Raw genomic sequence first — 12,769 nt, forward strand, 5'->3', positions numbered from 1 at the left:
TCAATTAATGGTTAAAAACTTTTATATTTCAAATAATTCAATTAATAATAATTCGAGTCGAGTATTAACTGAATCTACCATTTGAAGACCACAGCTTAAAATCATGTTTCCATCAATACCAAGACTTCTTCAGCTTTAAATTTTTTTAATAACTTATAATAACATCACTGAATAGGACGACTCAAATGGAATGTTGTACACTCATCAAGAAAACTTGTTTTTTTAACTCAATGCAACCGGGTAGGAATGATCCGGAAAGATAGGTACCGGGTCGAGAATAACGGGCTTTTTTTTTGTTGTTGTTGTTGTTGAAGGTTGTTTAGCAATATCATTATAATTTTGCGAGAGAACTTAGAGGTTGTTTTTGCAAATTTGAAATGTTTAAACAAGCCTGAGTTTAGGGTTTTCTAACTTTGAAAAAAGAATTTCACTCCCAAACCTTCGAAGGCTCCTTTTTTATTTTTATTTGTACTTGAAGATCTTTCCTCTCCCCTTTCAACTCACAGTTTTGTCATTCAGGATTCTCGAGATTTACATTTCCAGGTACTGCCTAACGCTCTTCATTTCCTTCCATGGAAAATTTTATCAACTTTCTGCTCTTTCTCGATGTGGGTTTTTGTTGTAGATGATTCTGATGAATGGGTTTTCATCAGAATTTAGCTTTCATGCTTTATCCATGGAGTTTCAGTTTTCAGCACTTTGATTGGTTTCTTTGCTGTTATTTATGACGAAAGGACTTTTTTTTTTTGGTAAATAGGAAAGAACTTTATATAAAAAAATATCAATTCCTTGGTTTTCATACATTTTATGTGAATACTGGTGTTCATTTGCATCATAGTTATGCACAGAACAATTTTTTAGTGATACTTTAGGGCCATTATTCTATTTGAAAGTTGCGTTCATACCATTTTGTTGATTAGGTAGCTGTTACTCATTGCGAGTTCCCATTTAGTGTTTTGCATTAAATGTTAGTTTTGTGTCTTTGTGTGTGTTTGTGAGAGGGCTGGCTTTTGATTATGTTGTTCTCAATTGCCTCTTATTGCCTGACAGAAAACAAATGAAGAATGCTTAAAAAAATAATAGAATATTCTAAGGGCCAAGGGATAATGTAATGCACTATGGTGAGATAGTGTTAAATGCTGGATTAGTATGGATTTCCATGTGATTGATTCAGAAGGGGGCTTGAGCCATCATGGAATGTCAGATGATGGGGATGCTGAACCTGGTGAAGGTGGAGAAGCAAATCATGTAGAGAATTCTTTAGCTTGTGAAGAAGATGGGATTTCTGAACCATATGTGGGCATGGAATTTAATTCTGAAGATGCTGCTAGAACTTTCTATGATGAGTATGCTAGATGTATGGGATTTAGCTCCAAAGCCGGTCATTTTTCTTCACAGTATAAAACTGATGGGACAATAGTTGCTAGGGAGTTTGTCTGTGGCAGAGAGGGTTTGAAAAGGTCCGCTGAAAGCTGCAGTGCAATGATTAGGATAGAGTTAAAAGGAGAAAAGTGGGTTGTTATAAAGTTTGTGAAGGAGCATAGCCATTCAGTGATGACTTCCAGGAAAGTGCATTACCTTCGTCCCCGCAGGCACTTTGCTGGTGCTGCAAAGACCATGGCTGATAGTTACCAAGGAGTTGGAGTTGTACCTAGTGGTATGATGTATGTTTCTATGGATGGAAGCCATGTCTCCATGGATGCAAACAACCGTGGCATTAGGAAAACTCCTCCAGCAGAAGCAAATTGCTCAGGCAAGAATGTTGGGACACTGAACTATGCACTTAGGCCAGTTAACAGAAAGAGAATGCTGGGGAGGGATGCTCAAAATCTGCTTGATTATTTCAAGAAAATGCAGGCTGAGAACCCTGGTTTCTTTTATGCAATACAGCTGGATGAGGATAATCGTATGGCTAATGTGTTTTGGGCCGATGCAAGGTCAAGGACAGCCTACATGCATTTCGGTGATGCTGTTAAACTGGATACAAGTTACAGGGTAAATCGGTATAGGGTGCCATTTGCTCCATTTACAGGGCTGAACCATCATGGTCAGATGATTTTATTCGGTTGTGCATTACTATTTGATGACTCTGAGGCATCTTTTGTTTGGCTTTTCAAGACATTTCTTACGGCAATGAACGATCGTCGACCTGTCTCCTTAATCACTGATCAAGACAGAGCCATACAAACAGCAATGTCTCAGGTGTTTCCTGGTGTTCGGCACTGTATTAATAAGTGGCATGTTTTAAGAGAAGGCCCAGAGAAGTTGGCACATATTTTTCATGTGCATCCTAATTTTCAGGCAGAACTGTATAATTGCATAAATTTGACTGAAACTATTGAGGAGTTTGAATTATCTTGGAGTTCTATTATTGAAAAGTATAATCTTGGGGCACATGATTGGCTTCACTCACTATATAATGCCCGAGCTCAATGGGTCCCTGCTTATTTTCGGGATTCCTTTTTTGCTGCAATAACTCCCAATCAAGGATTTGATGGCTCTTTTTTTGATGGATATGTAAATCAACAGACCACGTTACCTATCTTCTTTAGACAGTATGAACTAGCAATAGAGAACTGGTTTGAAAGGGAGATTGAAGCTGATTTTGACACAATATGCACCACACCAGTCCTGCGGACACCATCACCTATGGAGAAACAGGCAGCTGATCTATATACAAGGAAAATTTTCACAAAATTTCAAGAAGAACTAGTTGAAACTTTTGTTTACACTGCTAATAGAATTGAAGGTGATGGAGCTATCAGCACATTCAGAGTTGCAAAGTATGAGGATGTCAACAAAGTGTACATGGTAACATTAAACTACCCTGAAATAAGAGCTAATTGTAGCTGCCAAATGTTTGAGTATTCTGGCATCCTTTGTAGACATATTTTAACGGTCTTCACTGTGACAAATGTACTTACATTACCACCGCATTACATTCTGAAACGATGGACACGAAATGCAAAGTCTGGGGTTGGAACAGATGAATGTGGTGGCGACTTGCATGGTCAGGAGTCCTTGACATCAAGGTATAATAGTTTGTGTCAAGAAGCAATCAAATATGCAGAAGATGGGGCAATAGCTACTGAGACTTTCAATGTTGCAATGGCGGCTCTTAACGAAGTTGGGAAGAAGGTTTCTGTTGTAAAGAAAACTGTTGCAAAACTTGCACCTCCCGACTCACTGGCCACTGGTGCTGCCTATGATGACAAGAAGAGCTCAACATCAGCACCAGATACAGCCCCTTCGCTATGGCCACAGCAAGATGAAATTACACGTCATTTCAATCTTAATGACACTGGTACTCCAGCTCAATCTGTCTCAGATTTGAATCTGCCACGCATGGCACCTGTTTCCCTTCATCGGGATGATACTCATCCTGATAACATGGTACAATAACTGATTATTCATTTTGCTTTAATGTCATTCATTTATCCATTGGTTTTGAATTGAAGAACAGTATACTGAATAAACCTTTATGGGTATCTTTGATGTAGCCGGTTCTTCCTTGTTTGAAGTCAATGAGATGGTTAATGGAGAACAAGAATTCTAAACCTGGAAATAGGTTGGCAGTCATTATTTTAAAGGTATATGCATGGTAGAATTCTAATAGTCAGTGAGTACATAAAATCCTGAGTTGCAACTTAATTTTTTACTTGTGTCAAGCTATTTTCTTATGCATATCTGATATATAATTGATACAGTTGCAAGATTATAGCAATAGTCCATCAGCTGAAATGGATGTTAAGTTTCAGCTCTCAAGGATTACTTTAGAACCCATGTTGAGGTCAATGGCTTATATCAGTGAACAGCTTTCTACCCCAGCTAACAGGGTTGCCGTCATCAATTTGAAGGTATGTTAATCCATAGTTAAGCCATAATCTTCCATAATGATTATGATATTTTACGATTCATTTTCTGGTGTTGTGTACTGTGTACTAATCTATGGGTTTCAAACAGATTTATGTTGAATCTACGATATGAGTCTTGCTTTGACATTTCTGTTCATGATGTAGTGGCAATTAACATGTCTCGAAGATTTGTTACTTTTGTTGCTTCTAGTGCATAAATTCTTTGTCCCTTGGACAACAAAAGATGGTTTTCTTGATAATCCTTTGTCTTATTGCTTACTAGAATTTCCTTTATTTCATCTTTGCTTACAGCTTCAAGACACCGAGACTAGTACAGGAGAGTCGGAGGTTAAATTCCAGGTGTCCAGGGATACATTAGGAGCAATGTTGAGATCAATGGCATACATCCGGGAGCAGCTTTCGAGTGTTGTAAGCATCCTCTTTTTTTCTAACTACTTGCAATTTACCCTATAATTTCATAGGGGTAAACGACGCAATGGATACGTGGTATTATTTCATTGTAGGATCCTCCGGCCCTTACTAAATCTTGATGTACCATCATATTATAATCTCAACTATTTTTTACCCTTTTTTTTTTTAGCAGTGCGAGCCACAAGCAGAGCCTCTACCAAAGAAGCATAGGAAATAAAAAGGGCAATGAAGTTGGGGATGAGTGGTCGTCTACATGCCATGCCATCGTGCGTCAGTGATAGATAGCAGCAAGGTGATGATGATGATGATGATAATGGGAGTGCTCCTGCTTGTGTATTGAATGGAATTTTTTTGCCCTTTCTCTGTAATTTGTTCCTGTTTGGGTAAGCACGTTGTGCAACATACAACATACATGTAGAAAACAAGAAAAAAGGTGAATCAATCATAATGTTTAATCTTTGCTTTAACTAGTTTAGTGAATACAACCGTTACTTTAAGGATTAGGTTTTTTTTCCATTTTGGGAAGCTGAACTGTGAATCGTGATTATGCATTTATTTAAGATTTTAGTTTCATAAAAAGTAAGAAACAGCCAGCAAAATATAAACAAAGGCAGGAACCATTTTATTATCAAGCATATAAAATGATCACCTCTATTTAAACACTACGAAGATCCAAAGACCAAACAAATAAGCAGCTACCTCTACCTGAGAAATCCTACTCGGCTCAAAAAAAAAAAAGAAAAAAAAATTCATTTTACAACAAATACAAATTTGTTAACCATTGTATGTCCCACGCTATCCCACTGTTCATATATCTCTTTTTTCAAGTAGGTTAATATGGGACAAAAAAATATATAAGATTGGTCGCAGCAATTACAGACAAGACTTGGACTACTCTTAATCGCACAGCTATATTACCCACCCACCGGTGAAGTTTAAGAAAATGCTGCAATGTCAATATGCTACTCGCTGATTCAGCATTTGAATCGTGAAATAACAGCATTTGACCTTGGATTGTTTGACGAATTAACTCGCTGATTCAGTCAGGTGCATCGTTCCTTCCATTGCTTGTACCTACAAACTCCGATAGTCTATAACTGTGACTTCGTCCTCAGGTGCATCTAAGTCTTGGTAACTGCATGAAAGAAAAAAAGGGGAAGGTTTGTTAATCTGACTGTAACCAAAATAACATGCACAATCTTCATCTGAGCTGATGCAGAGTTAACATAGTACCTCTCTCTTTCCAAACTAAAACAAATCAAAATGGATATCGCTCTTGTTGCATTGATCAGTATAGGTAACCGGATTTTATGAGAAAGAAACGACGAGTCAAAGTGAAGAGGGGAGGGGAGTTATGCGAGCCCCTTGCGATGTGAATATAGATTTAATAAGGCCATTTGTATTCCATAGTTAGAGCCACCTCGAAATTTATAAATAACAAGTTTCCCACCTATTTTTGAAAAAAACACTGCTGGAATAACAGCATACATCCCAACACCATTTATGATAAACATACATTTTCTGAATTTATCAAATTATAAATTTTAGTTAAGTTTATGCTCTGCAAGTTAAATGGCTGCAACATCCTATTGGATTGGAAACAGTAGTAAGCATGCTTACCTTCGTAAGCGCCGAGGATCTTGTCGGAAGCCAGGAGGCAAAAGAAAGGGGGCTGGTCCACTTAAATTTGGTCCAGGGCGTCCACTTCTACTATTGCCTTCAAAAGGAGGACCACCCCGCTCTCTGAACACTTGCATTGCAAGTTCAGGTGGAGCTGGAACGAAGGGCCCCAATGGACTGCGATCACACACATATAAGTTATCACAAAAATAATAAGCTAACTACCACTCCCTGCAGAACAGCACAAGACTTACCCAGCACCGGGAACAGGCATCAATACTGGTGGAGGTGCAATATCTGAAGAAAATGGAGCTGCAACATGCATCCCTTGTCCACCAAAAGCGTCAAACATAGGATCATCATGATTCCCCCCATCAGGACCATCATTGTTGGACGGAAAATCACTTGATTGAGGGTTCTCAGATCTATCAAATCTGTCACTACCATTAGCTCGATTATCACGTTCTCTGCGTAAGCCACGTTCATCTTTCAAGCGATTTTCCATTACTTTACGTCTCTGAGGCTTGTCCTTCTGCAAGAAGATACAAATTATGAGAAAAAGGGGGAAAGTGAAATTAGAAAAGCACTCTGAGCAATCATAAAACCAAACAACAATAATTATAGCATACCGGTATTGGTTGCTGCATAACAGGTGTCCCACCAGGCGCATCTGGATCACTGTGAATGGCAACAATGAATATCTTATAGATGTATTCTTCAAATAAAAATATAAAAACCAATATGCAGCATATAAGACCTAACATACTTCATGTAGTTCTGGAAATAGAGCTCTTCACGCACTTTAGACGTTAGCTCGATCACAAGTTCCGGATGTTTCAGTTTAAGATGCTTGTGCACAAATTCTGCAGCATGAAAGAGCTTTGTGCAACCCTTAGCACCACAACCATACTTCCAACCATACTTTTCATCCCTTATCTTCCGGACAAAAGGATCCAAAGATTCAACAGCGGCAGCATCTAGTTTGTCCTTAGCAGTCATTACTTCCAAAGGATCTTGACCTCTCAATCTATCTTGCCAGTATGAGTCCAGTTTCTTTTCCCACTCAGACCCATTACTAGTAATATCAGAAATCTTTCCCTCTGCTCTCACGTGCCTAAAACCCTTAGCTTCACTAGTTTCAATCATACCGTAGTAATCCACACCATGGACACGCCACAAGTAAGTTATAAGAGTATCAAGAAGCTCAACACCTTCCAGGCCTTTTACAGAAGTCAAGCCACGTACAATAATCACTGGGCCTGCAAAACTACCATGAGATTTGTCCCTACTTATTTTGTCATTGTCCGACCCGCTTAAAATATTTTCCTCAATTCCTTTTTCAGAGTCCAGTTTACGTACAAGGCCCTGAGCTTGTCCAATGTCAATCTGAATTCTTCTGGGATCAGAACTGACTAGATGAGCCTTTGGAGCCAGAGAAAGAATATCAGTTTCTTTAGTAGGTCCCCTACCATGCCGCCTTCTTTTCCCACCAATGTCTGTTTCATCTTCAGAATTAGGTTCACTGGTTTGTCCGGATTTATTTGCTGACAAAGCATTGACACCAGGTGTTCTGCACCACAAACATAAATTATTGGGAGCAGCTGGATAAAAATTTGCACAGAGCCAAGTTGAATATACACATAAAATAAGTGGGCACAGCTGATCTTACAAGTCCAGTGTTCCACTCTGCAGATCAAGGAAAAAGTCCTTCGCAACTTTGCGTGCAAGCTCATTCCTCCTAAAAAATAAATGCCAAAAAGAAAATGGAATTCAGAAAAGAATCCAATGATAGCATGACAGAAGACACCAAATCCATCAACAACACAATGCTAGATAATGTAGGACATAAATCCATCAACTTAGTAACAAATTCATGAACTGAAAATCATGAAATATGCAAGTAGAACTAACCTTTCAATAACAGTGACCAAGTTTGTTGGATGATATTTGTCTCTCAACCTACATACATAAGCAAGTCCAATTAGAAATCTGAGGGGAGTACAGAGGCAGAAAATTCACTAAACAACAAAATGTACCATTCCTCGTCTTTGTGGGCATCAAAAAATGCTCTTTTTTGGGTAGCTATATACTCTGACTTGTATTCTTGGTACCTACACAGCAAAACGCCACATTTACAAAACAATCCAGATTAAGCTGCAATTCTCATACATGAAAAAAACCAAAATGATAACATTATTCCACATTTGCACCTGCGCTCAGCTTCAGCTGGTAGTATATCATCCTCAAGCTCTTGAATGAATTGCTTGTATGACATCAATCCTTCTCTGAAAATTTTACTTATCATGTCATACCATTGAATCAGATAAATAAAGATCCAAAATTAGATGATATGAACAACCCTGAAATCAACCTCAACTGAAAGAGGACTTGAATGATACCAACAATGCCATGAAATGAAAAATAATTAAAACCTTATCTAAACCAAGAGCCCAAAAACAAGACAGAAGCTAACCTTTGAGTAGTCCCTGAATTAGAAGCATCACCATATCTACCACGGCCTGAATCCCAATCTGCAAAAGCAATATCATTCAGCAACTAAAATGAAACATCATAAATTGAAAAGTTGGATAATTAAGTTCACTGCTGCTGCATTATACGTGCATCATCACTCGATGGAATTTTAGAAGGAACACACCAACTCATTGTAGTGTCATAATTAATAGCAATTATGCATCATTTCATAGATGGCCAAAGTTACATAGGTCATTGGCAACTGATCTACTTTCCAAGTGACAATACTATCTAAAGAAGGGGGAAAAAGGAAATCTAAGTGCAAACCCATGGTTAATCTCCATTTATCATAATTAAACGCATGAAGATATTGGGAAAGTAAATTCTTTATATAACTATCATTAAAAATAATAAATCAAGATTTTATATTAATAACTAAAAAAAACTAATGGGTCTAAAACTGGACCTTTCAAACTATAGTAACAATAAGTGGCAGAAGGAAGGAAAATACAAAGGTCAAAATAGAAGTGCTTCAAGATTATGCGAAGTGCAATAATTGAAGCCTGAAGAAATATAGAAGCATTTAAGAAGTCCCCGGAAAAGATCACCTTGATAACCACCAGAAGAGCGACCAAAGTACCGACCATGAGGCCTATCATCAGGGTAACCGGGCCTGCCCATCATCTCGCGATCATATCCACCACCATAATCATACCCAAACCTACACCATCAAAAGTGTGTTACAGCGTGAGCAAATCTGAATATAAACAAAACTGCCAGTGAAGATAACAATTCATATATGAATGTATTACATATAAGCCAAATATGAACATAAACATATCTCCGGAATCCAGTCGTATTAGAAGACATACCGGATAGAAAGCAAAATGAGAAAACAGAATGCATGATCGATTCCACAGGTAACATTAAATGATTACATAAAACAAATAAGTGCAAGATATTCAGAGGAACTTTGGTATTTTTTGCAAAAACAATGTACCTTTCAATAATAAGAAAAGTAGAGTCAATTGTTCTTATGAAAAACAAAGTATCCATGAAATATGCATGCATTATCAAGAAAGAAATGAAATCAAGAGTTGAATAAATACACAAAACCCTCAGGAAACCAGAGCAAACACTTACACGCCCTTCATTGACCATAAAACTGTTACCCTAACAAGGAAAAAGAAAAACATCTTGCAGAAACATACCCCATGGACCAATCTCCTATATTTAGGGTTCATTTGCAGCTTAAGCAATAGCAATTAGGATTCCTTAGCAGTGTTTGCATTCCAAATAGTCAATCATGGCCGAACAAGGTATACACTACAAAACTACACAGGTCTGCACTTAAACTACTGATTAACAAATTTCCAAGCTTTAACCAGCCAAGCAAAATACAATGTTTAATAAATCAGAAATAAGTTCATGACATTAAGCACACCAAAACACCTAAGACCATTAAAAAAAAGCAGTTCGAAAACAGATTCAAATTTAGTATCAATACATTTTAATTGTAATTGTAATTACAGAAAGAAATCTAAAAAAAATAGAACATTACCTTCTATCGCCGGGTCCAAATCCGCCTCTAGGGCTCCCTCTCCTCCCTTCATACCCTCCATCCTCACGCCTAGACCTCTTATAAGGCGGAGACCTCCGAGGCGGAGGCGAGTGTCTCCTATCCCTGTAATTCAACGGCGGTGGTGGAGGGCTAATGCTACTACGCCGTTTGTAATCTCTCTCTCTGGTAGGCGGAGGCGGAGGAGAGCGGTTGCGATCGTAGTAGTCACGGTCCCGTCGCTCACGCGAATCTCGGTCGCGGCGTCGAGGAGGAGGCGGAGCTGGGGGAGATAAGTTGGGATCGTCAGATGGCGGAAGCTGTCTGTTGTTATTATTGTTGTTATCTTTACGGTCGCCGCCCCTGCGGCGATCTAGAGAATCGACCGGCATGTTTATGACTTTGGCCATGGGGTTGGTTAAACGGAACCCTAGAAAGATAGAATATAGAGAACAAAATCTTAAATTATTCCTAAATTATTTTGCGGACACTGAGGACCCTCAGTAACTACAAATGAGTAGCCAATCTGCTCCAGAAAATCAATATTTATCTTTTACATCTCCTCATCTACCCTTTTTTTCTTTTACACCCATCATTGTAATAATAAAAATTATGGTATTTAAATAAGTTAGATTAAGCGATAAAAAGATAAATATTTTTTTGAAAATTTTAATCAATTTAAAATTACATTTCTAATTTTTATTTATTTTTCCCGACATTTCTATTTTTTAAGATTTTATCAACTTTTCTAGTTATTTATGAATTATGATACAACAGTTAGTTCGATTTTTATTACATTGGTTCAGGGTGTACAATTACAAATTGGGCCGTAAAAAGGTAATTTTGGGTTGGATCGAAGAAACAAAGCCTTTAATTTTAGCCCACAACCTAAATCTCTGTGTCAGAATCAGTATATTATTAGTTTTAGTTTTTAGGGTTTGTTATGCATGTGGTGAAACTGAACCATTTGTAGCTGCCGCAGTTCCCTTCTCGCCGAAGATCTCCCGTCCTCCGACGACAATGGTTGCCGCCAAGAAGACCGTAAAGACCCTTTTACTCGTTTTCTCTTCCTTTTTTTTTTGAATATTTAACCTAAATTTTCTGAAAACATGCTAATTCATTTTTATGTTGTTGATGATGGTATTTTAATGCAGAAGAAGACCCATGAGAGCATTAACAACAGATTGGCTCTCGTTATGAAAAGTGGGAAATACACTTTAGGTTACAAAACTGTTCTCAAATCTCTCAGAAGCTCCAAAGGTATTCCATTGTTTCTTTAAAATTGAACTTATTCCTCTCCCATATTGAAATGTCGAGCAATCTGGTTGTTGTTTTGAACATCTCTGTCACTTGTAGTTTGTTTTGTTATATGAAAAATGATGGGTTTGATTTCTTGTTTTGAATAGTAAACTAAAAGTGAATGAATTCCATTTTGGGAGATAGTGTTTAAACAGATTCTGTTTGAAAATCGATTTTTCCCTTTGTGTTGCTAATCTAATGTTGATTGAGCATTGGAAGACATGTATGCTTATTTTGTTGTGTGTTGTAGGTAAGTTGATTATTATTGCCAACAACTGCCCTCCTCTTAGGAAGTCGGAGATCGAGTATTATGCCATGTTGTGCAAAGTTGGAGTTCACCACTACAATGGAAGTATGTTCCTTAACCTATCATTATAATTATTTAGAACCAATGTTTACTTTTCATGTCACATTGAATCGAAATCCATTTTAGGATCCCTTCCCTTGCCCTTTCAATTCTTTAGTTTTAGTTATTTGTGAAAAGCCAGATAGAATTGCTTTTTCTAATGCTGCTGATGGAAATGGTAGAAGGAACGTCTAATCTGTATGTCACTCAGAAGCCATTTGATGAATTTATTGATATGGACGATATTTTTTTTAATTGGTAATATTGTATCTTGATGGAAGCTAACTGTTATTCTAGTTTTCACATGTAAATTGTGATGGTGGTTTGTTTTAATGGTTGACGATTCCCTTAAAAATGTGTGTTCTGTTTTTGCAGACAACGTAGATTTGGGAACTGCTTGTGGCAAATATTTCAGAGTGTGCTGCCTCAGCATTATTGACCCTGGTAAATATAAGGGCATTGATGATAACATGTTCAATTTACATAATCCTCTTGTCTATGTACTGTTCTGATTTTGGTAACATCTTGTGTTTTCCAGGTGACTCTGATATTATTAAGAGCATGCCTGGTGATCACTAAGCTACAGCGGATGACATATCTTCATAGGTTTTGTTCTGATATAGTTTCTTCTATTTTTTGGGTAGTTTGAAACATTAATGATACTCTGAAATTCAGAACTTTCTTTGTTGCCATCTTGATGTTAGACTTGTGGTGATGATATTATTGGTCTATGTTCTGGAAATTTTGTGAGTCAATTTCGTTTTAAGACTATTGCTATCTTTGTATTTTTTTCTGGTTTACTTCTGCATCTGGATAATCTGTTCTATCTTGCTATCAATTTGCTCATTTGTAGTGTTGTTAAAGGTTAATTGTTTCTGCCATTTCCTTGCATTTTTGAAGGCCTTAAAAGCTTTGCTCAGTAAGATGGAGAAGATTGGAAAGAGTAAAAAGTAGTAAGAAAACATGATACATTTTTCAAAATTGAAAGAAAAGAGTAAATTTTTTTATCCATTTCTTAGAATTGAAAAATAAAGAGAAGAAATTTTAAAAATTGCATAGTTTTGAACATTAATTGACTTACTTCTTACTTTACTTTATATTTTTATTGGGAATGATTTGTTTTATGTATTAAATAAAAATATCAATTTTTATTATCTCTAATTTTATTTTTCCTACCATATTAAATTT

The 12,769-nt window shown here is 37.1% G+C and overlaps 3 protein-coding genes across 4 annotated transcripts; 2 read left to right on the forward strand and 1 right to left on the reverse strand.

The window, feature by feature from the left end:
• The first annotated feature begins 218 nt into the window (after nt 1-218).
• LOC105792364 (protein FAR1-RELATED SEQUENCE 3) lies at nt 219-4,753 on the forward strand. 2 transcript variants are annotated; one of them, XM_012620906.2, is made up of 6 exons: nt 219-543; nt 1,051-3,393; nt 3,501-3,590; nt 3,708-3,857; nt 4,167-4,283; nt 4,459-4,753. In XM_012620906.2, exons 2-6 carry the CDS (start codon nt 1,150-1,152, stop codon nt 4,501-4,503), a joined length of 2,646 nt encoding a protein of 881 aa, XP_012476360.1. In that variant the 5' UTR covers nt 219-543; nt 1,051-1,149; the 3' UTR covers nt 4,504-4,753. The 2 variants fall into 2 exon arrangements, with proteins under 2 accessions (XP_012476360.1, XP_012476358.1); XM_012620904.2 differs by having other exon boundaries at nt 222-543; nt 4,456-4,753.
• A 134-nt stretch (nt 4,754-4,887) lies between these two features.
• On the reverse strand, nt 4,888-10,458 carry LOC105792365 (serrate RNA effector molecule). The gene is made up of 12 exons (XM_012620908.2): nt 9,940-10,458; nt 8,987-9,099; nt 8,380-8,437; nt 8,117-8,191; nt 7,943-8,017; nt 7,818-7,865; nt 7,576-7,644; nt 6,673-7,476; nt 6,536-6,584; nt 6,161-6,438; nt 5,907-6,083; nt 4,888-5,421 (listed from the first exon to the last, which is right to left on the reverse strand). Exons 1-12 carry the CDS (start codon nt 10,344-10,346, stop codon nt 5,361-5,363), a joined length of 2,214 nt encoding a protein of 737 aa, XP_012476362.1. The 5' UTR covers nt 10,347-10,458; the 3' UTR covers nt 4,888-5,360.
• Nucleotides 10,459-10,819: 361 nt separating this feature from the next.
• On the forward strand, nt 10,820-12,444 carry LOC105792372 (60S ribosomal protein L30). The gene is made up of 5 exons (XM_012620917.2): nt 10,820-10,977; nt 11,091-11,196; nt 11,486-11,587; nt 11,957-12,025; nt 12,120-12,444. The coding sequence occupies exons 1-5, from the start codon at nt 10,957-10,959 to the stop codon at nt 12,158-12,160; spliced, it is 339 nt and encodes a 112-aa protein (XP_012476371.1). The 5' UTR covers nt 10,820-10,956; the 3' UTR covers nt 12,161-12,444.
• The last annotated feature ends 325 nt before the right edge of the window (nt 12,445-12,769 follow it).

Source organism: Gossypium raimondii, chromosome 8 (genome assembly GCF_025698545.1).
Source record: "Gossypium raimondii isolate GPD5lz chromosome 8, ASM2569854v1, whole genome shotgun sequence".
Classification (NCBI taxonomy): domain Eukaryota; kingdom Viridiplantae; phylum Streptophyta; class Magnoliopsida; order Malvales; family Malvaceae; genus Gossypium; species Gossypium raimondii.

Bases quoted from the DNA above. Each gene is read 5' to 3' on its own strand.
- LOC105792364 (XM_012620904.2), top strand. From the start codon at position 1,150: ATGGATTTCCATGTGATTGATTCAGAAGGGGGCTTGAGCCATCATGGA. The intron at 3,394-3,500 runs GTACAATAACTG...TCTTTGATGTAG, and splicing joins ATACTCATCCTGATAACATG to CCGGTTCTTCCTTGTTTGAA. The intron at 3,591-3,707 runs GTATATGCATGG...TAATTGATACAG, and splicing joins TGGCAGTCATTATTTTAAAG to TTGCAAGATTATAGCAATAG.
- LOC105792365 (XM_012620908.2), bottom strand. From the start codon at position 10,346: ATGGCCAAAGTCATAAACATGCCGGTCGATTCTCTAGATCGCCGCAGG. The intron at 7,866-7,942 runs GTACATTTTGTT...TTATGTATGTAG, and splicing joins GCCCACAAAGACGAGGAATG to GTTGAGAGACAAATATCATC. The intron at 6,585-6,672 runs GTATGTTAGGTC...TGCCATTCACAG, and splicing joins TATTTCCAGAACTACATGAA to TGATCCAGATGCGCCTGGTG.
- LOC105792372 (XM_012620917.2), top strand. From the start codon at position 10,957: ATGGTTGCCGCCAAGAAGACC. The intron at 11,588-11,956 runs GTATGTTCCTTA...CTGTTTTTGCAG, and splicing joins AGTTCACCACTACAATGGAA to ACAACGTAGATTTGGGAACT. The intron at 12,026-12,119 runs GTAAATATAAGG...TGTGTTTTCCAG, and splicing joins CCTCAGCATTATTGACCCTG to GTGACTCTGATATTATTAAG.